The sequence below is a fragment of the Podarcis erhardii genome (genome assembly GCF_964252035.2).
Source record: "Podarcis erhardii genome assembly, chromosome: Z".
Taxonomy (NCBI): Eukaryota; Metazoa; Chordata; class Lepidosauria; order Squamata; family Lacertidae; genus Podarcis; species Podarcis erhardii.
The window spans coordinates 34,968,094-34,995,115 of NC_138504.1; the positions used below are offsets into that span (position 1 = coordinate 34,968,094).

Below are 27,022 nucleotides of genomic sequence, written 5' to 3' on the forward strand. Positions count from 1 at the left end.
ACACTGTAAAACAGGAAAAACACGAAATATTCCTACACATTTAAGATTGATTTGGTGCTGCCAGTCTATTTAGTGTAATTATATTCCATCATTTATACAAATCTTATTTACTTATTACATTTGTATCCCAGGCTTCCTCCAAGGAATAAGAGGCAGAGAGTTGTCTCTGACAAAGTTCTACTCAGAAGAGAGCCAATGAAATGAATACCTCTGTTCGTCACTTTCATCCATTTCAATGCCTTCTATTGTCCTGGCCTTTTAAATGAATGAAGATGACTAGCTTAGGTCGATTAAATTCCGTGGGCCTACTCTGAGTAGAACTTCATTGGATACAACCCAGTAGATCTAGGCTAGTTGGACTACCATTGGATACAACTCCACAGTATGTGGTTCTCTCCTCCCTGCCACACATACCCATCCTTTTATCCTCACAACATCCCTGTGAGGTAGGCTAAGCTGAGAGTGTATGTGATTGCCCCAAGTGGAGATTAGAACCTGGGTCTTCCCCAATCTAGCACTAAGGACCGCACTGACTCTGATTCTCCCATCCTGCCCAGAAGAGGTATCTTCCACGTTAAAGATGAGACAAGACTGGAAACAAGAAATCACAAAGCTAGATTTTAAAAAAGGTAAAGTAACTAGCAGTGAACTCTGAGGCATGGGCTGGTCAGTCGCCACTTTGCACTCCAGCTGTTAGTTTTGTGTGTACAGAGAAGGGAAAGGCAACCCAGGGGTTGGCTGAAGCCTAGAAGACAAAAAAAGGTATGGTATGTTGGAACATAGAATACTAACAGATTAACTAGAGCACAACATACATGGAAATTAAATCTCCCAAAGAAAGGTGGGGGTGGGGAACCTTTTTTGACCCAATAGCACATTCCCTTCTGGGCAACCTCCTAGGAAAAGGGCTGGCTTACATAGGAATATAAGAAGCTGCTTTATACTGAGTCAGATCCTTGGTCCATCTGGCTCAGGATGGTTTGTGCTGACTCTCAACAGCTTTCTAGAGTTTCAGGCTGGGAGGTCTTCCCCCCACCTTACCTGGAGATGCTACTGGGGATTGAACCTCTGAAACTTCTGCATGCCAAGCAGATGCTCTGCCACTGAGCTGCAGCCCTTCTCCTAAGATTTGAAAGCTATTGTGGTGGGGGCAAGCGCATAGTGCTTAGCAACTGATCACCTCCAAGGTCCCTTTTATATTGCAAAGTGTTCTCTGATCTACAGCCTCCTTCCTACCAGTTCTCTGGGCTCCAAGCTGTGTCCTTGGCCTCCATGATATGGAAAGTGTAGACGTGGCGGGACTTTTCGGAGAGGTTCGGCTCACTTTTGTGGACAACCTCACCATGGATCAGAATGAGGCCACCTATTTTGTGATTTAAAAGCAACACACCGTCATACCAAGAGAGTGCATGAATTTGCAAAGTCAAATCACCAATCACATTACCATTCCCCCTAGCCTAGTATTGTCTATTGGATCTGAATCAAAACCTGAGGTAACCTTTGTTGTGTAGCAAAGAAGGGAGAGTGAGAGGCTTACCTGAACATCCCCCTGTCTTCTCTGCATTGTGTTAGTGGCATGATGCCCAGCAGTTAATATCTATATTCCTCTTAATGTTTACATATGGTTGTCAAGAGGCTTGACAACCATATGTCAGGAGTGCTCTGATGGTGTTTCCTGCTTGGCAGGGGGTTGGACTCGATGGCCCTTGTGGTCTCTTCCAACTCTATGATTCTATGATTCTACCCTTGTTGTCAAGTTTACCTTTCTCAACAGGCACTGGGATGAATTGCCTGTCATCGTACGTCTGCTCAGAGCCAACAAACTGTGTGCAGGGGATTGTGCCTGGGGGAGTACGAACCATACGCCGAGTGATCCCACCTATAAAACAGCACGTTGGAAACGTGAAGGATGCCACAGAAAGTGCCAAGGAGGATATGTTGATAGACTTGTGTCTTGTACACAGATGCCCTGGAAAGATCTCACCAAGCAAAGCAATACTCTAGGCCAAGGTGGTCCAGCCTCTCAGACCAAGTGGGCTGCAATAGTAGTTGGACACACAACCTGCCGGCCACGCACTGATTTAAATTTCCATGTTGTAAATCAAAGTGTTTATAATATAGTTAATATTATTGAATACAATTAATATATTAAATTTAATATACAGTGGTACCTCTGGATGCGAACGGGATCCGTTCTGGAGCCTCGTTCGCATCCTGAAGTGAATGTAATGCGCGACTGCGCGGGTCTCATTTTACCGCTCCCGCGCATGCATGTGACATCATTTTGAGCGTCTGCACATGCGCAAGCGGCGAAACCAGAAGTAACGTGTTCCATTACTTCCGGGTCACCGCGGAGCGCAACCCGAAAATGTTTAACATGAAGCGTATTCATCCCAAGGTATGACTGTATATCTAATTAAATACACAACTGTTAGATTGTGGGGAGATTGAGTCCCTGTCAATATAAAAAAGCAACGTAGAATCATCATCACCATCGTTATTCTAGCCCAATTTGCAATCCGTAGCAAATAGCCACACGCTGCCCTGCCTGTCAAACAGGGCAGCCAACAGCACAGCCTCCATGTCCAGGGGCAGTTAACCTGCCTCGCGGAGCTGCAGATAGAGGTCCCACTAAGTCCTCCCCATCTGCTGGCTGGTTGGCTGTGCACCCTGTCTCTGCTGGTCCTGGGCTGCATCACAGCCTCTCTCCAACCTGGCAGCTCAGCTCTGCCTCCTTCTTTGCCACATCCCTCAAAAGGGTGCCACCTCCAAGCCATACTTCCACTTTGTGTCCCTGTGCTGGCCTGCCAATCAAAAGGTAGGGCATTGAAACATCCAGTGCCCAGCTCTCCCCTTTGGGGGGTTTTCAAGCATCCCACTTGCCCCACTCATGCCTGTACTCTCTCATTAGCAGTGCTCGTTTGCTGATGAAGGGAGAGGGGCCAAGCAACCAGCCTGCAAGAGGAGGAAGCTTCTCAGGACAGGATAGGCAGAAGAGCCATTGAAGGAAAGTAACAGGGCTGAGGGCACGGGACAAATGTACCACTGTTGTGCCAAATGAAGCTGTAGCAAGGGCAGCCAATGTGGTGCCAACCAGATGTTGTGGGTCTGCAGTTGCTTTCCTATCAAATCAAATGCCATGCTACTAATTTCTTACTTGTGTGAGAGCCAGGGATGAACCACAAACAGCCATTCTCTAGGGTGGCGTTTTCCAGGGCGATCCAGAGGCCGATCACTCGCCCCAAAGGTTCCGTATGTAGAAAGGTGGCATCCTGATGTGGCGTCACTGGAAGCAACAGATCGCACAGATGCAAACAGCTGGCTTGAATGTCACACTAAACAAAGGTTTTCTCCAACTCTCATTTAGTCAAGAAAGGAGATTCTGGCTAAACACCGGGAAGAACTTCCTGGTAGTAAGAAATGTTTGACAATGGAACAAACTCCCTCGGGAGGTGGTAGACTCTCCTTCCCTGGAGGTTTTCAAGCAGTGGTTGTCTGGTCATCTGTAAGGGATGCTGTAGTTGAGATTACTGCACTGCAGGGAGCTGGGCTACATGGCCCTGAGGGTCTTTCCCAACCCTACTGTTCCATGATTCTGTAATTCTATAAGTCATATAATTGGTCCATCTATCTCAGTATTATTCAAACTTACTGACAGCAATGGCTCTCCAGGATTCCAGGCAGGGGGCTTTTCCCAGCCTGAATTGGGGAAACTTCTGCATGCAATGTTCACTTTATCCCCTGTCAGATTCCATGGACATCGTGCACAGATGTCTTGGTAGAAAAGGCAAAATGGCCTTTCCTGCAAAGTAAACAACTTCCCGTCCTTCCTCTTCCATGGACTTGCCCTTCCCTTGACTGTAACATTATCATTGACAGTAATACTGCAGAGGGATGCTGCTGACTTGAATTGCAGCCTCAAAGCAGTGCAAGAGTTCAGCACTCACTATTAACCATGCCACTGGTCTATTATATCCTTGGCTTGTTGGTGATAGCAGGTAACAAGAGATGTGCTCGCATTTATTTATTTATTCATTTATTTATTGCATTTATACCTCACCTTTTTCTCCAAGGTGAAGTACACAGTTCTCCTCCTCACTTCCTCTCCCCAACAACCCTGTGAGGTAGGTTGGCTGTGAGGCCATGACTGGCCCAAGGTCACACCCAGTGAGCTACATGGCTGAGTGGGGGAATTGAATGCTGGTCTCTCTCAGGCCCTAGTCTGACACTCTAGCCACTACACCACACTGGCTCTCTTTCTTAATATAGATCAGGGTTTCACAAACTTGTGTCTCCAGCTGTTTTTGGACTACAGTTCCCATCATCCCTGACCACTGCTCTTGCTAGCTACGGATGATGGGAGTTGTAGTCCAAAAACAGCTGGAGAGATAAGTTTGGGAAACACTGATTTACACTGAAACCAGATTATCAGGAGCTGTGTACGTGCCCCTCACTAGAATCAATCTTTGGCCAAATAACCAAAAGCCTATATAAAAGAAGAGACTTACTACATCAGCTCAAAAGTCCATCTACTCCCAAGAGAAGAGAGCACAGTGTTCCCTTCTGGACAAACCTTTTGGGTGCCATATATATGCAAGGAGTGGTCAGGGACAGATGCAGAAGTCGGTGGAGTAAATTTTAGCTTTGCACAGTAAAGCTAGTTTGTACATAAACATACAAAAGCAAAATACATGATCAAAGTCCGTGTGTGCCCTCCAAAAGCATTCAAGGAGGGCACTCAGCTTGGCCAGAGAGTGGTGCAACACAGGAAGGAGCATTCAGTCCCCAGCATCTCCACATAGGACTGAGAACGACCCCAGTCTGAAATCCTTGTGGTGGTGGTGCCAGCCAGTGTAGACCGTACTGAGCCAGATAGTTCAATGGCCTAACTCAGTATAAAACAGTTTATTTCCTTTATTTAGAATCATGAGGTCTGGAACTTTAATTTGGAGGGAAGGGCCAGGGAAGAAGGTCCCAGGTTCAATCCCTGATGGAAACTCCATGTAGGGCTGGGAATGTTCCCTTCCAGAAACCTTGGAGAGCTACCTCCGGTCAGTGCAGACAATACTGTGCTAGACGGACCAATAGTCTGACTTTCTTCTGTTCCTGTTTAATCCAGCCCTTTATTCAGAACTACTTTCATTATAGAAATAGGCACAGTATGAACCTCACCTTCACCGCCGATGCCAGGTTGCTAGAAAACGAAGGGGGAAACACCATTTTATTGAGGAGGAAAGTACAAAAAGATTGTCCTATTAATGCATTTAATTCATTCATTCAATCAATCAATCAGTTAATAAGCAGAGTTAAAGGTTACCATACCTTGAATATGTACATGCTTTGCACCACCACTGGGTTTTCAAAGCCCAGTTTTCTTGCCAGTACCTGAAAAATATCCCAAAATTTGCACGAGATTAGATAAAAATATTAGTTCAAACATCATGGTGAAATATGGTTTGTCATGACATGTGCAAGCTATAACTAGCCTCAGGTTCGTGCCTACACACCCCTTAGTTCCACATAGCCAGGAGGAGATTTTTGGGAACATACTTTCAGTTTCTGTTAAACTCTGCTTGCAGTTATGTCTGAAGTCGGGGTTGTGGCTTTTTTACAAACTATGGTCAGTTTCAAAATATGCCACCTTCAAATCATAGTTTATGAAGCAGGCTTGTTAAGCTAGCAAACTACAAAGAAGCAGGTAACAAAATATAGGGACTCTCAGTGTATACCCATTGAAATCAATGGGCATAACTAACTGAGGTCCATTCATTGTAATGGCTCCAACTCCATTATACATTCACACAAACAGTGGCTTTTGAAATGAGAGTATTAACAATCAGAAATAGTTTTTAAAATGTGATTTGGTTTTAATAGCTATAACATGTAAATATTCTTCAACTCTTCATATTATAGTTATGGGCCGGAAATATAGTCAAACAAACAAACAAAGGCACATCTCTCTCTTTGGGGCTTGAGAACTTCATTCCTCCTCATATAGTTATTTATGAAGTTTTGCATATTGCAAAAGGGAAATAAAGTATACAGAAAAGAAAGATAGTAAGACAGGTAAGTGAACATGTCCTTACCAAAAACAACCCTCCATGCCTGATGGAAAGAAACAGGACCCATACCTTATTATTATTACGTTTAAAATTTGTATACTGCCCTTCATCCAAAGATCCCAATGCGGTTTGCAACAGAAAAATACAAAATGAGAATACAAAAAGAAAAACCAATACCCTCCCAAAAAAACAACACTACATTTAAAAAGCCATAGGATGTTAATCAGCTGAACACCTGGTTGGGAAAAAATGTTTTTGCCTAGCATCTAAAGATATGTAATGATGTGTCTCCCTTTGGGAAGCATTCCACAAACACGGAGCCACCGCAGAAAATATCTGTCCTCGAGTTGCCACTCTCCAGACCTCTCATGCAGGAGGCACCCAAAGAAGGGCCTCAGATGTATGAGTGCAGGGTCCAGGCAGTGGCAAAGCTTCATGCTCCAGCACCGGGGGGCAGAGAGCAGGTGGGGCAGGGCTGCCACGAATCCCAGGGGCGGGACACGCATCCTGGGAGCAGCTGCGATGGCACCCCACCAGATCGCACTGCTGGGGGCGGTGCACTCCCCCTACACTCCTCTTCCTCTGCCGATGTGTCCAGGCCCAGACTTTGCACAGTGTGATTCCAGGTGCAGTGTGGACTAGACCAGTGGTTCCCAAATTTTGGGGGGCCACTGCCCCCTTGGTTCCATAAACTCATCCCTGGTGTTCCCTACACTATCCCCCCAAAAGCATGTTTCAGATTAGCAGTCTGCAGAACCCACTAAGGAAGATAACAGCACAATAAAATTCAAAACAGTAACAATGAATTGCACATTTATTTGAAACCCAATTAAAGCTATTTAGTTTCATTAATTCAACAAAATTGAAGGACTTGATGCAGTGGTGCCAGGTCTTTGAAGTTGTGTATACCTCCAGCGCCCCGCCCCCCCTTGTCTCTTTGCACTCCCCCAGGTGGCTCCACTGCCCACTTTGGGAACCACTGGACTATAACAATGCAAGTCATGTAAAGGAAGCTGTCAGAGGCAGTAATTAAATTATTTAAATGCTCTCTTCCCCTTCTGTTACAATTTTTCAGAGTAGGAGATTACCAGTCAGATGCAAAAAGGATATAGTTTTCTACTGAAGGTTTGGAGCAGTCACACCTATTTCTACATCATTGGGACCTTTAGTGATTTTCCAGTGCATTAGCATATTCAACCAATGGAAACCAGATGGCCGAAAACTGGTCACTTTCCCATTGTCCTCTCATCACCTGTCATTGGTGGGAAAGTTTATCCAGCAAAGCTACATGCCAGATTTTGTCATACCAGTAGCTCAGTTCCTTCAAAATAAGGCTATTGTGAACCTGGGAGCAGAAAGAGTATGAACCAATAGTTCCCCATATTGTTCTTTCCAAAGTCACATTCACACCATACAGTGCCCCTTTAAACAGTCATGACTTCCTGTAAAGAATGCTGGGAGCTGTAGTTAGTTAAGGGTGCTGTGAGATGCTAGGAGACCCCGTATCTCCCCTACCCCCAGCAACAAATCCCAGAGTTCCCTGGGAAGAGGGATGGATTGTTAAACTGCTCTGAGAATTGTAGCTCTCTGTGCAAAATAGGGGTCTTCTATTTATAGAGGGACGCGGGTGGCGCTATGGGTTAAACCACTGAGCCTAGGACTTGCCGATCAGAAGGTCAGCGGAACACAGCTACCAGGATTTGCTGGAGGAAGCCATGACTGTTAAAAGGAGTATGAGGGGGGCTTTGAATGCATGGTGGAAATGTGGTCTAAATGGACTTGGGGCTTTCAGTTGGCACTCAAACTCACCTGCACATCTGAGGAGTGAGTGATCTGCTTGAAGGTGGAATCGTATGCATGCAACGCTGCAAAAGAGTGGGGGAGAGATGAAGCAAGTAAAAATTGTCCCTGCTTTTTTGCTGTTGCAACTTACTGTATCTCATCCAATCACCTTCCTGATCAAGGGAAAGGGACATCCCTATACCCTTTTTAAAAACAGCAATGAAGGGGGTCCATCAATGAAAGCGCAATCCTATGCATCTTGACTTAAGAGGTAAATCACACTTATTTCAATGGAATGCGTTACCAGGTAAGTGTGCTGATGAGTTTTGGGGCCTGACATCCAGATGATTCAGTTTGAAATGAGGCACACATTTGCAGAACATTGGAAGCTGTCTTATAGTGAAGGAGGCCATTTGGGTTCATTTAGCTCAGTATTGTCCACACCAGTGGCTCCCAATTAGGGGTCCTCAGAACACACCCAGGGAGTCTGCGGCACCATCCCCTGCCAAGGGCTCACTTAATTTGTGCAGTGAAAGCCTTCCATGGATCACCCAGCCTCTGCTCATGGACTAGTGCCTGCTTGCCAGCAGGCGGAAAACTTGTGTAAAAGTTGCTAAGTAAATAGCTAAGCAAATTGCCACTATGATTAGCACAACAGCTCATCCTCTGATGATTTAGGGCTGGGCAATACTTTCTTTTCAACATTGTGATATAAAGGTAAAATTAAAGAGACCCCCGACCATTAGGTCCAGTTGCGGACGACTCTGGGGTTGCGGCGCTCATCTCGCTTTACAGGCCGAGGGAGCGGGCGTATAGCTTCCGGGTCATGTGGCCAGCATGACTAAGCTGCTTCTGGTGAACCAGAGCAGCGCGCAGAAACGCCTTCCCACCGGAGCAGTACCTATTTATGTACTTGCACTCTGACGTGCTTTCGAACTGCTAGGTTGGCAGGAGCAGGGACAGAGCAACGAGAGCTCACCCCGTCGCGGGGATTCGAACCAGCAACCTTCTGATGGGCAAGCCCTAGGCTCTGCGGTTTAACCCACAGCATCACCCGCATCCCATTCACATTGTGATATATCAGCAGCTAAATACTGGTATATGCTGATACATCACGGTGACTGGAATTTATCTTGGCTGCTTCTTGTGTGCCCAGGAGCAGACCCAGCTCCCCAGGAGCCAGGCCCCAAATCAATAAAGACACAAGACAGTGTAGATATGGGATTAAATTGGCTACAACTTTATTAATTTCAGATGTAGTAAAACCTTGGCTTAGGCATGTATCCGTATCAGCCTCCTAGCTGGGGTCTGTGGCTAGGCAGGGTCAGTCAGGAATATGAGGGACACTGCAAAACGTGCGTTTACACAGCTACCCTCCCCTTTTCCTGTTGCTGAGGGGAGTTTGAACCTCCAACGAGTGCTTATGGTCAGTGACTCCCCTCTCAAACCCCCTCTAACAGGGCCCTGCAACACTGCCGCAGGAGGGGTGCATTACCACACTACCCCTCCATTCCATTGATGGACTAAAGGATTCTGCCAAAGACCTAAAACCACCATAGTTGTGACAATTCCTAAGGGGAAGGCAAAACCTGCAGAGCAGGTGTTACGTATTGAGTTGAATAGGATCCAATAAGGCAGCAGTTTGATTTGTCCTAGAACAATAGGATTCAGAATGCAGCAGTCTGATTGGTCCACAGGAGCCACCCAAACCAGCTCCAGGTGGAAGAGAATCCGCAACCTGATTGGCCTACAGGAGAATCCTGGAATTAGCCAATCACGTGGGGCCCATTGTGTAAATAATGTATATAAGGCAGACATTCTGGGGGAACTTCCATTCCTCCTCATCACTACGAGCTGAATAAAGAGCATGAAATCCACTCTCGACTCCGAGTCTATTTCAGCAGGGGAATTCCTTCCCAGCTCTGAAAGACAGCAACCTTCAACCTCGAAGGGAAACGATTAGCCTGCGCAGTCATTTCTACCTTAGGGAAGGAAGAAGCAGCCAAGATACATGGCCCAACCATACACAGTGAGCGAGTCCTGATGCCTCTCAGGCTCACGTGCGCTGAACTGTTCAGCTGGAGGATGGAAGAGGTCTCCTGCCCCCCAGATGAAGGAGCAAGTGGTGGGCTGAAGGCTCTGCTCGGCTGAGAAGAGGGGCAACCGTGCACCCCTTAGTGGAGCATATTCATGGAAAACCACCCCGCCACTGGCTCATGTGAGCAGGTGGCAGGTCAGGGGCTCCATAAAATTGCTTGGCTGAGGCAAGGACAGTGGTGCACTCCTCAGCTGAGCAGTTTAAAGAAGCAGAGGGAGAAATAAGTTCTATCAGCGCCTCACCGACGTACCTTGTTTCTCCCTCTGCCAGTATGAGAGCAGAGTGGGATGGTGGCTTCACTCAGCAGTATATCGCTGGTGAAACCTCCCCCCTGCTCCTGAGTCCCTCTGCTATCAGCGCCAGCTGGAGGCAGCCAAGAGCAGTGATTGGTTTCACTTGCAATATACTGTACCACCGAGTGAAGTAGCCATCGCAGTCTGCCCCTCATACCAGTCCTGGGAGATGTATCAGTACATCACCCAGGCCTATGTAGTGCAAAAGGCAGCCTGTGTGGATGTTGTTTTCTTGTTTTCTTTGGGAAGCTATATGGCTACAATGGGGGGGGGGGAGGAAACAGATGTACAGCTGAATCTTAATAAATTAAAAAGTTGGTTGTTCCTATTGGGTAATCAGCAAAAATAAAAACCTCACTCCAAAAAAGTACTGTATTTAATTAAGCTTTTAAGGATGAAACTTGGGCACAGGAAGACTAAATAAATTATTTTTAAAAAATTAAAAAAAATGTCCAGTAGCACCTTCGAGACCAACTAAGTTTGCTCTGGGTATAAGCTTTTGTGTGCATGCACACTTCTTCAGATACCTGCATGCACTATTACTATTACTATTACTACTAGTAGTAGTAGTAGTATTACCAACATTACAAAATCCCAGTTGTTTTCTACTCAGTCTTCACCAATGTGTTATCAAGACCTGACCAAGCCTTCACCTATGTCTTGAAGGTGCAAGATCCCTCACACAGCAGAACCCTATGTTGCAAAGTTTTGCTAAGATGTACCATCTCAGATTACAAGTAAGGAATAGCATGTGTGAATACTCATATAAAAAGCTTTCTGCATATAGAGCACTTGCAAGTTAGGGACACAATTGCTTTTAAAAAAATTCAGTTGTAATGAAACAATGGCGACAAGTTGTTCCTACTTTCTGTGGCTAGACAAGTTGTGGTAATATCACAAATTTTATGGTCTGTTTTACACCTAAAATCCTTTTCTTATTAGAGACTACCCCACATTTTTTTCAAAAAATTGCTTTGCACAGGTAACTACCATAGAGTTATCAAAACTTTCAAAAGTAGGGGGTCCGTGGCTTGGCTTTTGCAAAATGCTTTTTGCAACATGCTTTATGGAGAAAAGGACTGCCAAGTGTGTATCATTTTCATACACTGCTGTCTTCAATACTTACCATGGCCAATTTTATTAACAGCTTTTTCCTTTGGAACAAGAAAATCTCCTAGGAAAGAAAAATGTTGAATGCAACATAAATCACATAGCACATGTGTTATATCCAGTGCTTTTTTTTCTAAAAAAGAAAAGAAAAGAAATATTTAGGGGTACTTACATTTTACTACTCATATTGAAATTCTGCCCCTTAATGAGGCCAAACAAATTCACAAAATGTTTAGGAGTATGCATACCCCTGCGTACCCCCAGAAAAAAAGCACGGGTTATATCAGTTTAGGAAAAGTTCCCAAACTTTTTCAGCAACTGCCGCCTTTGGTTCCATCAACTCATCCCCACCCTACAAAAAGCATTATTAATTATAACAGTTTGCACGACCGTCTAAGGAAGAACTGTATGTAACTGACAGATGGAAAATCAGAAGCCCTTTTAATTTCTTTTTTTCTCTCCCGCCCCCCCCCCCTTCTATTTCTCACTTCCTTTTTTCTTCCTTATTCTGTCTTTATTTTTTGTTTTCCTTGGTGTCCTCTCCTCTGGGATTATACATACATGAAGGTGATGACTGGGCTGGTGAAGGACCCTGTGTGTGAGGCAGGCAAGGGAGGAACTCCCAAGGTGAGAGGCTGGGAGAAGAAAGGAGAGCTCCCAGGTGAGAGATGGGAGGTCCACCCCTTTCTGTGGCTGACAAGGGTTCAGAGCTACCTTTGAGCATAGCTGTCAACTTTTCCCTTTTCTTGCGTGGAATCCTATTCGGAATAAGGGAATTTCCCATAAAAAAAGGGAAACGTTGACAGCTATGCCTTTGAGAGAGGACTCTGCATTTTCCTTTCTGTTTTTGCTTAGATTAGTTTGTTTCTTATTGTACTGTATTATGAAAAAACCTTCATAAAATTTTATGGGGCGGGGAGCAAAAGCTGACCCCATCCCCACTCCCAAAATAGTTTGGTCGTATCACAGGAATGAAAGGAGTCCTCTGGTTTTTCATTAAACATTTGCTTCCACAGAGTAATGTTTATTCTCATTTCTGAGAAACTGTCATATATTAAAGGTACTTGTGATTTCACCTTCATTTTGGGGTCATTTGCTACTTATATGATATGCCAATCATGGGGGTGGCAATTCCCAGTGAAATGTAGCTTTATTTGGTATTTATGATAACATTTGATTTCTCCTCTTCCTGTATCAGGCTGCTTTATGTTGCAATATCTAATTAAATGTGGAGTATATTGAGGGGTTTGTACTTTTTTCTTCATCTTTCCTGCTGGATTATTATTTTAACTTCATTTTTTAAAAGTCTAGATCTCTTTTTTAAAAAAATTAGAAAATGCTTACCTTTTCCATCAAAAACACCTTTTTCAAAAAAGAATCTGATTTTGTCTCCGCTGGTTAGGAAATATTCTGCGCTGCCCTGTTAGAGGCGAAAATAAAAATATTATCATCTCACAATGAATACTGAGCCTGTTTATTTTAATATTTATATTTAATAGTTTGTAAGGTGTTCCTTCCTTAAATCAAATACAACTTACAAAATTGGTAAGAAGTTCAATATGGAAATGATGATAAGCTAATAAAAATGTTGTTTGCGATGAAGTCATGTGGCCCCTTTAACTACAAATCTATAACCCATTCTTTAAGACTTAGGAAACTGCCATTAAACAAAGTCAAACCATTCATCCATCTAGCTCAGTATGCTCTACACAGACTGGCAGGAGTTTCTTCCAGCCCTACCTGGAGATGCCATTGAGGATTGAACCTGGGACCTTCTACATGCAAGGCAGGTGTTCTGCTGCTGAGCTATGGCCCTTCCTCTTTCTTTGAGATTGTACAAACTTAACATGTCATGGCTTAATCCTATGTGTGTTCACTCAGAAGTAAGTCCTGTGTACTAAACTGTAGCTTCCAAATTAATGAGAAATTGAATATGCCTATAATATCCTGTTATTTGGATAACTCCTGTCAGTTACAACACACTGGAGTTGGCACTGGAATTTTATTCAATTAGATAAAGGCATGCTTCTATAATATATATCTGGTTGTCTCCAACGCAGCGCTAACTCTTTCCACTAGTGCAAGGATTTATGCTTGTGCAATGGAACTTCCACACCTCTCCCCACCTCATGCACCCCCTAAATATGTTATGGAGTTCCCTCAACCCTACAGAACTGACTGGGGAAGCTGCTGAGGGGAGAAGAAGGGGGAGAGTTTTGTTGCACAAGTGTACATCCATGCACAGAAGTGAGCGCATTGTTTTTACTTCAATAATATAATATTTTTATCCCATATTCCTCCTAAGAGATCAGGGGAGCACACAATGATACTGTCTCAAACCATATACTGTATTTTTCACTCTATAAGACACACATTTTCCCCTCCAAAAATTAAAGGGAAATGTGTGTGCATCTTATGGAGCGAATGCAGGCTCTTTGGCTTCAGCGATAGCAACGCGCAGCCTTTGAAGCGCAGTGGGAGCGCTCCTGCTGCGCTCCGGAGGCTTCGGGTTGCCTTCACCAAAGCCTGGAGATCCCTCTCACTCTTCAGGCTTCAAAGATAGCGCCTGAAACCTCTGGAGCGCAGCGGGAGCTCCCGCTGCACTCCAGAGACTTTGGGATCCTTTCGCTGAAGGGTAGGTGCCCCTTCAACTAAGGCACAGCGCCCCTTCAGCTAAGCGGGAGGAGAAATGGAAGGGGTTCTGTTTCTCCTGCCGTTTCGCTGAAGGAGCACTGCACAGAGAGGGGGATAATTTTTTCCCCCTTGTCCTCCCCCTCTAAAACAAGGTGCGTCCTATGGTCGGGTGCATCCTATAGAGCAAAAAATACGGTAACTTTCACAGCAACCCTTGTAAGGTAGGTTAAGGCTGAGAGATTGCAACAGGCCCACAGTTGTCTAGCAAGCTGTGTGGCTGAGAAAGGATTCGAACTCTCCCCCTGGTTCCTATCCAACAGAGCAACTGCTCTGCCACCCTTGCTCTTAATAGTTCAAAAAGCTGGGGCTGAGGGGTAGGCTGCTCTTCTGAGTTACTCTGCAGCAACAGACCATTATCCTGTCTGCATGGCAAAAAAGGGGTTTACCTGCATCTGTCCCCAAAAAGAGGTTGGCATAGTGAAAAAGGAAAGACGGAAAAAAGTATAAGTTGTTGGAAGCAAATCATTATTATTATTACTGTCATCAACAATATATTGTCCTCAAAAATGCAAATAGCAAAATAGAGGTGCCATGTTACTTCATGTTACTTATTCCTTTATTAAATATATATCCCATCCTTCTTCTCAAAGGAGCCCAGGGCTGCAAACAGCAAGCAATAAAACAAATAAAAAAAATCTTATTCTTTTCTTCTTCTTTTTTTAAAGCTGGTTGTCATACAGATACAGCTCACACTGCCTAAGGATTAGAAACAAATAAATGAAACTGAATCTAGCTACAAGGAAGTGGGGATTTGAACCCTGGGGTCTCCCTGGTACTAGCCTGCACTTTTAACCACGCTTCAGTGGTTTCTGTGGTGGGAGATGTGACTGATGCTAGTTTCTGCACCTGTGCCTGGAGCTGTTCATCTTCCCGGGTTGAAAACTCTGTACGGCAGTGAGGAGGCACGTCCATGTCAGCAATGATCTTTTGGATCTGGGCCCTCATGGCCTCACACACTTCAGAGCTGAAAAACCGGTCAAGAACAAGGAAGCCATCTTGGCGGAACTGGGGGGTAGGAGGGAGGACATTTTGTTACCATCACCATCACCACAACGACTAGAATCAAGAGATAGGCAAATCTGGCATTTTCACTTTTGCTCAGTTTCTCTCCCCTCCCCCCCCCTTTTCTCCACATTTCCATATCAGTTTGTGATTTATTTACTTTTTCAAAAAGTCGTCCCAGAAATTAATTCATCAGCGTTTCAGTGTGGCTCTCTCCCCAACATACACATTTTTGTATGCAATTTATACACATTTTGGCAAAGAAGGCCATTTCCCCTAACAGAATGCATTTTGGGGTGGGGTATTTTATTTTTACTTGGGTGTTTATTTTTCTGCATGCTATACCCTAGTATGTGCATTATTATTTTTACGCATGACTTGGCTGAAAAGCAACATTGCAACATTCAGAGAAGTACAAATTTCAAAAGATGACTGCATTTCAGTTCACAGATAGTTTCTGAAAGTGCAAATTAGGGTAAGTTTTCCTTTAAATGTGAACCAGATCAAATTTCTGCCCTATTCCCTGCTGGACAGTACTACAAATCATAGTGCTCCATAGAGTTATGTTGGAGTCTTTTTCAATGAATCATCTGATACAGCTGGTGATGGCCCTAGGTCTTTGAGCAGCAAGTCTTAACTCTTTCCAATGACTCATTTGTTGCACAAAAGCATCTGTTGTTCTCCCTTGCTCTAAGCCAAGGGTCAGCAAAGTTTTTGTGGCTTGGGCCAGTTCACGGTCCTGCAGACGCCACGGTGGGCCAGAGTGCGTGCGAGTGCGTGCATGTGCAAACGCTATTTCCAGTGCTCCTTCCAGCATGGAGGAGGCATGTGCAGCTTCCCATTGGCTGCAGGAACTTCCTGCAGCCAATGGGAAGCTGACCAGTGTCACGGAAGGCGGTCCCCACTCTGCTCCGTGCCGGTTTAGCACGGCACATGGGAGCCAGCAGGTGGTGGGGGTCCCCAAGCGGGTGGCAGGGGTCCATGGGCCGGGTAAATGACCCCCATGGGCTGCTTGTGGCCCATGGGCCTTAGGTTGCTGACCCATGCTCTAAGCCCTGGGAGGGATCTGGGGCCCCTGAAACTGAAATAAAATAAAATAAATAAAACCATAAAACCCCTAAATCTGTGGTTTCAGTGGCACTGTATAGGGCTCTCTCAACCGAAGAATTGAGTTCCTAGCATATTTAATAATAACAATAATAATAATAATAATAATAATAATAATAATAATAATAATAATTTTTTATTTATACCCCGCCCTCCCCAGCCAAGGCCGGGCTCAGAGCGGCTTACAAACAATAATAAAAACAAGATGAATGATTACAACTTAAAAACAAAAATAAAATACAACATTAAAATAATGGAACATTAAAATATTAAAATGTAGCCTCATCGCAGGAGGAGAAGGAAAAGAAAAAAAGAGAGAGAGGGAGGGAGGGAGGGAATCAAATTGGCTCCAAGCCAAAGGCCAGGCGGAACAACTCTGTCTTACAGGCCCTGCGGAAAGAAATCAGATCCTGCAGGGCCCTGGTCTCAGGAGACAGAGCGTTCCACCAGGCTGGGGCCAGAGTTGAAAAGGCCCTGGCTCTGGTTGAAGCCAATCTAACTTCCTTAGGGCCCGGGACCACTAGGGTGTTGCTATTTATGCACCTTGAGGCTCTCCGTGGGGCATACCGGGAGAGGCGGTCCCGTAGGTACAAGGGTCCTAGGCCGTGAAGGGCTTTAAAGGTCAAAAGCAGCACCTTAAATCTGACCCTGTACTCCACCGGGAGCCAGTGCAGCTTGAAAAGCACTGGGTGAATATGCTCCCATGGCAGAGACCCCGTGAGGAGCCTCGCTGCAGCATTCTGTACCCGCTGGAGTTTCTGGGACAGCTTCAAGGGCAGCCCCGCATAGAGCGAATTACAGTAGTCAAGCCTGGAGATGACCGTCGCATGGATCACTGTGGCCAAGTCGGGGCGGGAAAGGTAAGGGACCAACTGCTTGATGTGGCGAAGGTGGAAAAATGTCACCTTGGCTGTTGCTGTAACCTGCGCCTCCATGGAAAGGGAGGCGTCAAGGATTACACCCAAACTCTTAACAGAAGGCAATGGCACTAATTGGGCCCCCGCAAGAGAAGGGAGTTGGTCCCTCATCCCCATGCCATCCCGACCTAGCCATAGGACCTCTGTCTTCGAAGGATTTAGTTTCAATCGGCTCCCACGAAACCATCCAGCCACAGCTTCCAAGCATCTGGTCAGTGTGTTCGGGGCCGAGTCGGTGTGGCCATCCATCAGCAGATAGAGCTGAGTGTCATCAGCATATTTGTGACAGCCCAGCCCAAAGCTCCGTATAATCTGGGCAAGGGGGCGCATAAAGATGTTAAAAAGCATCGGGGAGAGAATTGCGCCCTGCGGCACTCCACACACCAAGGAGTGGCGCGACGACATTTCCCTCCCCAGTGCCACCCTCTGTCCCCAACCAAAGATAAAAGAGCACAACCAGTTACGGGCTATGCCCTGTATCCCCACGTCTGCGAGGCGGTGGTCCAGAAGATCATGATCGACCATGTCAAAGGCTGCTGACAAATCTAAAAGGATCAGCAGTCCTGACCCGCCTCGATCCAGTTGTCTACGGAGATCATCTGTTAGGGCAACCAGAGCCGTCTCCGTCCCAAAACCAGGACGGAAACCGGACTGAAATGGATCTAATGCCGATGTTTCCTCCAGAAACCTACCAAGCTGTTCAGCAACCGCTCTCTCAATTACCTTACCCAGGTATGGAAGATTTGAAACTGGGCAGTAATTGGATAGGTCTAAGGGATCTAATGAAGTTTTTTTTAAGAGTGGACACACCACTGCTTCCTACTTAGAGGTGGTCCTTCTCACAATAATGTTAGGCTCTGACTTTTAGGAGATACGTAATGGTCTGATAAACATTCCCACTGAAGTAGCAAGAAATCAAGAGAGATTTCTGCTTTATTGATTCAAATTTGGCATTGTTTCTTATCTATCAAATCAAACCACAACACATTTATGGTGGGAATGTACATTGGTTCAAGATACTTAGAATTCTTTAATTGTTTAATTTTGACAGAACTGATCAGTACTGCCAGAGGAACTATTGTTTGCTGTCCAAAATTAATGGCATTGAATTTTTGAGGATACCAATGTAGATTTATTTTCATAAGGATTTGTCTTGTATATGGTATTTGCAGCTCAAATAGTAATTGCAACGCAATGGAAAACAGCCCCAAATCTTACACTGGACACTTGATACCACTCAGGAATGCAGGTATAGTGAAGGAAATTGCACATAATTTGAGATTTTGACAGGGTCTAGAACCTTTTTATATGATTTGGCATTCCTTTACAGCAGAACCCTCATTTTCAATGCAACCTTCGTTACAAGCCTGGGAAATTGGGAACTCTACTTGAAAATCAAGTAACAGTTATATATTCTTCCTTCATGTGAAGACAGCTTTCATTCTTTTTTCTTTCTTGACCTGGACTTTGTTACTGAACTGTTCGGTAACTGTATTTATTCCGTGTGCCTATTTTACGGTTTTGATTTTCATCTGTTATAATCGTTCTGTACATTATAAAATAAATTTCAAAACAACATTGAAAAGAAAAGAAAATTAACTTGCAACACCATTGCAGCAACAACCCCCTGGAATGAAGTGCCTGCTTACTTTGGAGAACACATTGCCCAAGGAGATTATGGATAAAGAGAGCGGATTTTCAGAGTTTAAGAGAGGCAACGGATAAAGAGAAAGATCAGGGGATGAATGAGAAGGATCAAAAGAAAGGGTATGCAAAAGGCCAACAATATATTTCAAGTCATGGCAGGATGTTTCTCTCTCCATATGGGTGCACAAAAAAACAGAGATAAATTCATTGAGTTAATCATTGCTAAATCCAATTTCAGAGGGTGGCCGGTGGGGGTGGAGGTGGGGGGGGGGAATCAGCGGAAAGCTTTGTTAATTCAAAGCGACTCACCAGGGCACACACATTTTTATCCACCTTTTCTTGTTGGCATTTCCCTCCTTACCTTATGGATCTGTTCCTGGGTTATGGATGCCATCGAAGGCAAAGCAAAGAAGTTCAGCCAGGAGGTAAGGGAAGCGTGGTCAATGTGCAATCTTGTTGAGGCTCCACAGTTAATGTTCCACGGCTTGTATCTGTGATCCCTTTCAGGATCATGTGATATTGCCAATGAGGACACAGGCGGATATATATATATATATATATATATATATATATATATATATATATATATATATTTGCGTACAGGATGATTATTTCAGGGGCCTCTTGGGCGGTCTTTGAATTCTTTTCTTTGGACTCTAGCGTCCAGATGGAATCAGCATATTATCCTTTTGCTACTTCTTCTTTTTTTTAAGCTGGAAAGCAAACGTTTATAAAAAGATTTAAGTGATGCTGGCTTTTATATTCTGGTTAATTTGCAAGCTCATCAAAGGCAGCAGCTTCTATAATGCCAAAAATAATATAAAATATAGACTTAGGGTTGTACCCAATATTAGTCCTACTCCGAGGAGGCCTACTGGGTTGCACCCAACTCTGTTCAACTCAAGGGTAGAACCCCTTTAAATGAAATGGATCTAATTTCGTCATGTCAATTATTTCCAGTGGGCCTGCTCTGAGTATGACTAGCAGTGGCTACAACACATTTAAATGAGTGGATATAACTAATTTACTATTTTCAGTTGGTCTGCTCTTAATAGAACTTTATGAAATGCAACCCATAGGTTTCAGTACCAACCCCACTTCCCTGGGAAGTCAGTCCCAGTGAATTCAATGGGATTTATTTTGGAGTAGAAATGGGCCACATAATGAATTTATAAAGCACATTTATAATACTTTAAACAGTCATGGCTTCTTGCAAATAATCCTGTGACCTGTAGATGACCCATAGAATCGGCCATCCTTTAAAATGTAGCCTTCTCTGAATTTTGCAGCAAAGTTATCCACCTAAGTAATGTGTTACAAAAATGCATTACATTAGGCTGAAGTGCACATATCAATGCTTATAATAGTGAAAATTACGTAACGAAATGCAATATATTAGGAGAAATCACTTTCTGAAGGTGTATTGGGATAAATTTGCACTAAAATGCTGATGAATTTTCATGACTTTTTTTAAAGTCACAAATTGATGTGGGAATGTGGAGAACTGAATTTAAAATGGGGGGAAATGAGAAATTGACAGAGCATGAAATTGGCATATTTGCATGTCACTGCTCCCGAGTCCCTCGTGTTTGGGGGACAGGGTACTCTTTCCTAATAGTTCACTTTTACACCCTTGTGTTTTGATGTCCAATATGCCAATGATTCCTTCTCCAGACCTGGTCTCCTTCATTCCTTTCCTTTGCTGTTGTGTATTATAATCTTGCTGATGGTTGTTTACAATATTTAAAATATATATAAATATAAATAAATGTGGCAAGCCAGGAACCCTGAGCCAGAAAAGTGCTGGTTGGAATCTTACCTGTCAGTTCTCAGGACACCAGAGACCATTCCGAAAGAGCTGAGGATGTAGTTTTCCTCTTTTTGTCTTTTCTTTTTTTGCTGTTAGTCGTTCTGATGGCATTTACTCTCAGGGGAATGGGGAGAACAGTGAGTCACGCCAATGCCTCTTGTCCTCAAAAGACGAACAAAGGGCGAAGAAACCAAGGACGGGGGAACATGCAGTGCTCTGCAAACAGCACAGCCCAAATCCTGCCAATTTTCTTGGAACATTCCCCTTAATAAATCTCCAAAAGAGAGGCTTCTTTGGGTAAAACTATTATATTACTTCCCAGAACGAGAGGAAGAATTCAAAGTATTTTGCCAAAGAATTGCAAGCAGGAAAGGGTGCAGAATGACAACCAGATTACTAGGATCTGATTGCTAGAACTTGTTTTCCTGCATTCTACGACCCCGTAATGTAAGAAGAGCCAGTGTAAAAGGTCCTCCCACCCCCAACCAATGCCTACTTGTTTACTGCTCCTTCTTTCTGCACTTGTAATAGAGGTTTGCTATTCTGTGATTTCAGGTATTGAGCCTTCAACTCAAGTGGTAAGCACCTGTTTTGTGCTCCCAGCTCAATCCCCAATAGCATCTCCAGGAAGGGCTAGGAAGGTCCCCTGCCTGAAACTCTGCAGAGCTGTTGTCAGTCAGTGCTGAAAATACTGGCTTAGATGGACTTGGATAGTCTTACTCAGTATAAGGCAGCTTCCTGTTTAATTCAGCCTTTTATTCATAACTAGGATGGCTAGAAAAGGGACACGGGTGGCGCTGTGGGTTAAACCACAGAGCCTAGGATTTGCCGATCAGAAGGTCGGCAGTTTGAATCCCCGCAATGGGGTGAGCTCCCGTTGCTCGGTCCCTGCTCCTGTCAACCTAGCAGTTTGAAAGCATGTCACCTTCCTGGCGGGAAGGTAAACGGCATTTCCGTGTGCCGCTCTGGTTCGCCAGAAGCAGCTTAGTCATGCTGGCCACATGACCTGGAAGCTGTCTGCGGACAAATGCCAGCTCCCTCGGCCTATAGGGCGAGATGAGCGAGCAACCCCAGAGTCGGTCACGACTGGACCTAATGGTCAGGGATGACCTTTAGGATGGCTAGAATCTTACTTTGCATTTAATGAGAAGACCACAGCTTGGTTGTAAAGCTTCTGTCTAGCACGCAGAAGGTCCAGGTTCAACCCCTGACATCTCAAGGACAGTGCTGACAGTGTCACCCAGGACCAGCCAAAGTGATGCCCTCTAGATCTTTTTGGACTCCAACTCCTGTCAGCCCCAGCCAGGGCCCTATGTTGGCTTCTCTCTGCCATAGCCAATACTGAGATTGTTGGGCCCCTGATCTTAAGGCTACTCTCACACCATACATTTAATGCACTGGGGGTGGCGCTGTGGGTTAAACCACAGAGCCTAGGACTTGCCGATTAGAAGGTCTGAGGTTCGAATCCCCACGGCAGGGTGAGCTCCCGTTTCTCGGTCCCTGCTCCTGCGGGAAGGTAAACGGCGTTTCCATGTGCTGCTCTGGTTTGCCAGAAGTGGCTTAGTCCTGCTGGCCACATGACCCGGAAGCTGTATGCCAGCTCCCTCGGCCAATAAAGCGAGATGAGCGCTGCAACCCCAGAGTCTGCCACGACTGGACCTAATGGTCAGGGGTCCCTTTACCTTTACCTTTACTATCCCTTTAAACAGTCATGGCTTCCCCAAAGGAATTCTGGGAGATGTAGTTAAGGGTGTTGAGAATAGCTAGGACAACTCTTATTCCCCAGAGGGAGCTAAAATTTCCAGAGCAGTCTAACAATCGTTCTTCCCAGGGAACTCTAGGAATTGTAGCTCTGGCTGGAGACTAGGAGATCTTTTAATAACTCTCAGCACCTTAATGAGCTATAGCTCCCAGAAATCCTTGGGGGGAGCCACAATTATGTATGGTGGGACAGTAGCTGCTAGGGCCCAAGCTCTGAATGCAGCAGTAAAATGCTTCCTTAGCATCATCCTGAAGGCTTAGCTTTCACAGCCTAGATACTTTTAAAGGTTAAGCCGAACGAGAGGCAATAATAGCCTTGGCCAGCAGAGTGCAAAGAAACCTCATTTAACTCTATAGAATCTGACTTTCACATGTGGTAGAGGGCTGTGCTTATCTGCATTTTTGGGAAATCGTATTGATAAAATGGAGGAAACAACCCAGTGCAGGGATTCTTTGATTGTCAGTTGATTCTCCTTAATGTGGATTGACAGGCCAGCAAACGGGTCTCCTTTTTAACACAGGGCTAAGCAAAGCAGCGCGAACACAAAGTAGAGTTTGGAAAGCTCTGTCTACCTGTAAAGGTATTGCAGTGTATTAAATATTATTAACTGCATTTGCCAGTTGCCTCAGGCAAATCTATCTGTAATTCAAATTTTAGGTATTCTTCATAGACATAGCATGGGCCACCTGAATGAAGCTCACAGGCAAGTTTGGGAACCCTTGTTCTCACCAACCATGTTCGTGGCAGCAGTGACGAAGCTCACACCATGGCCTGCCCCTGCTTGAACACTGATAGCACACTGTAATATAGATATGCATTCCTTGACAGATACCTTTTGTGCAGAGTGCCAGAAACTACCTTTATCCCATTTAATAACAATACAGTGGTACCTCGGGTTAAGAATGTAATTCGTTCTGGAGGTCTGTTCTTAACCTGAAACTGTTCTTAACCTGAGGTACCACTTTAGCTAATGGGGCCTCCCACTGCCGCAGCACAATTTCTGTTCTCATCCTGAAGTAAAGTTCTTAACCCGAGGTACTATTTCTGGGTTAGTGGAATCTGTAACCTGAAGCGTCTGTAACCCGAGGTACCACTGTAATAAAATAATAATAACGCTGCAGGTGTTTGTGGAGTCCTAACAACAGTAGCCAGAAAGTCGTTCTTGAAAAGTCCACACATTAGTCACTGGGGATGTTGGTAGGATAAGGCTGTCAATGCCACCATCAGAGGCAGCATTGCCCCTGAATACCAGTTCCTGGGAATCACAAGTGGGGAGAGTGTTGCTGCCAGGGCTCAGGTCCTGCTTAGGGCATCTGGTTGGCCACTGTGAGAAGAAGATGCTGGACTGGATGGGCTCCTCTTGGCCTGATTCAGCAGGATTCTTCCAGCTGGTGTGCGTGTGTATTAAGCAAACATATAAAAAGAGAGTCTTCCATAAGGTTTCCATGTAGCTTTATTTAGACATTGACAATACCTGGTTAACATTGGTTGGGTTTGGTTATTTTATTTTGATTTTTCTGTGTGTGTCCTCAGCATTGCTAAATTGCGTGCAGGTCTTTTTCCTATGACTTCAGACGCAGACAGGAAGCTAGCAGTATATTTTATTCTTTCTCTTCACTGCCAGAAACATCCAAGGAGGGGAGATTTTCGAATGTGCATACACACGAACATTTGTCTGAAACCAACACCATCCTGGCATCTCAGTAAAAAGCAAAACAACTGTCTGAAATAAATGACGGTACGTTAAGATTTGCAGTACCTGTTTTGCAATAGATCACTAGCTGTTAAATGGTTTACCTTAGATGCTTGTATTAGACCCCAATAATTAAAATTTAAGTATTGTTGGAGATGTCTGAACAGAGGTTGGATGGCTAGCTGTTGGAGATTCTTTACCTGTGACTCCTGCATTGCAGGGGGTTGGACTAGATGACCCCTGGGATCCCTTTCCAACCCTACAACTGTATGATTCTGTGAAAGCCTTGGCCAACCTGGTGAGCTCCAGATGTTGCTACAACCGATAGCCTTAACAAAACACCTGGAGGTTGTAATCTTGGCAAAGCCTGTATTAAACAGTAGTGCAAATTTTACTTTTCTTCTATACGTGTTCCTCGCTCCCCAGAGCAAGACTTCTGCAATAAAAATGAGGGTGGAGGGAAGAGTCCACCCTGGGAGGCATTTTATGCTCTTCCTTTTAACACTGAAGAGGGAAGTAGAAAAACGGGGGGGGGGGGGGGACTCCGCTACGTTTGCAGAGAAGGGGAACCAGGCCTCTTGCCCCATGGAATGACAACTCGGATAAAAGAGGCAAGTATCAATGCTATCTCCATGGGAGCTAGCAAAATAATATAAAAAATTAAAACACAGACCAGCTGCTATAAAAATAGTAAGGAGAGAGGGGAGAAGAAATTGGGTTTTTTATATCTCATGGAAGTTGTTTTTTATATCTCATGGAAGATGTTGTCAGCACCTGAGGGAGGGAGGGGAGAACAAGGACCTACATCAGCCTTCCCCAACCTGGGGGCTTCCAGATGTTTGGAGTGCAATTCCCATTAGCTCATGCTAGCTGTGGCTGATGGGAGCTATAGCTCAAAACATCTGGAAGGCACTAGGCAAGGGGGAGGCTGAAGAGTATAGAGGATAGCTGGCTTGTTCCTTTTTATCAAGGATGGAGAACCTGTGACGTTCCAGATGTTCATTGACTACAACTCGCATCATCCCTGATTACTGGTCATTCTGGCGGGGAGGGGAAGTGATGGGAGCTCAGTAAAGTTGTGGGGGGGGGAGCACAGGTTCCCCACTCCTGCTTTTTAGTGTTTTAATGCCCACTGCCCATGCTTTGTGATCAAAAAGGGATGCTTTGAATTGACATGTTTTGAACTCCAGTCTTTTGAGCGAAAAGGAACATTCGAATGCATGCCTGCCCTGCCTTCCCTACATAGTCAAAAACAGCAGTACTGTGGTTTTGCCAACTGAAAATAATTTTGCAGATTGTCTCCTTAGCTTTCGGGCACGAGATTCCAATAATACATTCTCATATATATATCTCCCCACTTAAGCCATACTTGCCACTCTTGAAACACAACCCCACCCGGAGGCAGATGTAACGTCGGATTCAAGCAGGAAGAGATTCAGATGTGGGAACATCCTACTATCAGGCCACCACATGGCGGCAGCAGCGGGATTTTTAATTGAAGGTTTTAAAAGGAAAGTAAAATTCCGCGTGTAGTGATCAAGAGGTAAAATGACCGAAGACAGAAACGACCAACAACGTCAGCATGAAACAGAGAAATTAAGAAGTCCTTTCCTATTAGCTCCTCTGAAATCATCCAGACTGATGAGTCAACAGTTAATAAATCAGTGTGTGCAAGAAAAAGCTAGTGTCACAATGTGTGGCCAAAGGCCAAACACAGTTCCTATCCTTGATTGTACAACGGTAAAACACCCGGTTCCTGGACAGCCCTCACAGAGATACCATAGCAGCAGGCGGTTTGGACAGGATCAATGAGTCCCACTCATTCACTCCCCCACCCCACCCCACCAGCTTGGATGCCAGCCAGCTCCTCCCGACACTCGCAACAACTCAGTGCAAGAGTTCTAGAGTTCCGTTTCCTGGTCGGTCACAGCAGCTGCATTCAACTTCCTATGCCGTACAAACCACAAACTCTCGTTTGTAGCCACAGTCCTCACCTTGGACCACCACCACCTCCGTAATTTCGAAGGAAAATAGCAACCTCCTCTCCCACCTCCTCAAGACGGTCCTTGGGCAGGGTGTCCTTGGCTAGTCTGTTTTGGCTCGGGTTTTCTTGGGTAACAGAACATGGGGACAAGGTTGCCTGAGGGGCTCCCCATACCCGCACCCCCTGGCTGTTTTGGCCTGAGGTGTTGGGTTTCCTTCCTCCTCTCCCCACCTCCTCTTCTGTGGAGACTCTCAGGCTTGCTCCTTGTCAGCCCTCCATAGCCGTTCCTTGACTTCCAGTGGCAAAGTGTTAAGGAGGTCCTCCTCCACCACCAGCCCGCTGCGCTTCAGCAAGGGGCAATCGCCCAGCTCCACCGGCAGGCACTCCAGGCGGTTCCCCCGCAGTTCAATCTGAGACAGCTTCGTCAGCTCACCCACTCGGGAAGGCAGCGACTGCAGGACGTTGTTGCCCAGGTTCAAAGTCCGAAGCTTCCTGCACTGGAAGAGCTCTGCTGGGAGGTTCTCAATCTGGGAGAGGAAAAAGGAGAAAAGTTATTATTATTATTGTTATCAATTTATATAAAGCATTCCGCCCTGAGATCTTATGATGAAGGGCGTTATATAAAATCTAATAAACAAACAAACAAAATAAATGCCTAAGTGGCTTCTAAATCAGTTTACAACTACAGTCATACCTCAGGTTAAATATGCTTCACGTTGAGAGCTTTCAGGTTGTGTTCCGCAGCAACCCAGAAGTAACGGAGTGCATTACTTCCGGGTTTCGCCGCTCGCGCATGTGCAGACAGTCAAAATGATGTCACATGCATGTGTGGAAGCGGCGAATCGCGGGTTGCGTTCACTTCAGGATGCGAATAGGGATCCAGAATGGATCCCGTTCGTATCCAGAGGTACCACTGTACTGTAATTGGGAGAAGGGCTGAGCAATTGACATTTGGAATGTAAAGACTGTGTTTGCAAGACAACCCTGAGAGAAGGGTGGAACGGCATGTATACTACAGCTATTGCTATAGCTGTTGAGGAAGCAGGAGGGAAAGAAGGAAA

The 27,022-nt window shown here is 45.0% G+C and overlaps 2 protein-coding genes and 1 long non-coding RNA gene across 8 annotated transcripts in view; 1 reads left to right on the forward strand and 2 right to left on the reverse strand.

Annotated features, from left to right (window-relative positions):
• Window positions 1–29: 29 nt before the first annotated feature.
• Window positions 30–20,679, reverse strand: PHYHD1 (phytanoyl-CoA dioxygenase domain containing 1). 3 transcript variants are annotated; one of them, XM_081847244.1, is made up of 11 exons: window positions 20,532–20,679; window positions 14,886–15,044; window positions 12,690–12,765; window positions 11,362–11,409; window positions 7,872–7,927; window positions 5,323–5,385; window positions 5,173–5,194; window positions 3,158–3,286; window positions 1,763–1,879; window positions 1,237–1,363; window positions 30–745 (listed from the first exon to the last, which is right to left on the reverse strand). In XM_081847244.1, exons 2-11 carry the CDS (start codon window positions 14,982–14,984, stop codon window positions 694–696), a joined length of 789 nt encoding a protein of 262 aa, XP_081703370.1. In that variant the 5' UTR covers window positions 14,985–15,044; window positions 20,532–20,679; the 3' UTR covers window positions 30–693. The 3 variants fall into 3 exon arrangements, with proteins under 3 accessions (XP_081703370.1, XP_081703369.1, XP_081703371.1); XM_081847243.1 differs by lacking the exon at window positions 20,532–20,679 and adding an exon at window positions 19,074–19,209; XM_081847245.1 differs by lacking the exons at window positions 14,886–15,044; window positions 20,532–20,679 and adding an exon at window positions 19,074–19,185.
• Window positions 19,027–23,143, forward strand: LOC309333640. The gene is made up of 3 exons (XR_014152627.1): window positions 19,027–19,137; window positions 20,619–20,819; window positions 22,942–23,143. It is a non-coding gene; the product is annotated as an uncharacterized lncRNA (long non-coding RNA).
• Window positions 23,144–23,719: 576 nt separating this feature from the next.
• LRRC8A (leucine rich repeat containing 8 VRAC subunit A) overlaps window positions 23,720–27,022 on the reverse strand; it is a 39,264-nt gene continuing 35,961 nt past the window's right edge. For 3 of the 4 annotated variants that reach the window (XM_081847005.1, XM_081847006.1, XM_081847007.1), the window contains one exon: window positions 25,418–26,488. In XM_081847005.1, the coding sequence (XP_081703131.1) occupies window positions 26,213–26,488 (276 nt within the window). In that variant the 3' untranslated portion in view covers window positions 25,418–26,212. Of the gene's footprint in view, window positions 24,008–25,417; window positions 26,489–27,022 lie in introns of those variants that run through there. The other variant, XR_014152531.1, reaches the window with a different exon arrangement.

Bases quoted from the DNA above. Each gene is read 5' to 3' on its own strand.
- PHYHD1 (XM_081847243.1), bottom strand. From the start codon at position 19,106: ATGGCATCCATAACCCAGGAACAGATCCATAAG. The intron at 15,045-19,073 runs GTAAGGAGGGAA...CCTACCCCCCAG, and splicing joins CCCAGGAACAGATCCATAAG to TTCCGCCAAGATGGCTTCCT. The intron at 7,928-11,361 runs GTAAGTATTGAA...ACTCTTTTGCAG, and splicing joins TGTTAATAAAATTGGCCATG to CGTTGCATGCATACGATTCC.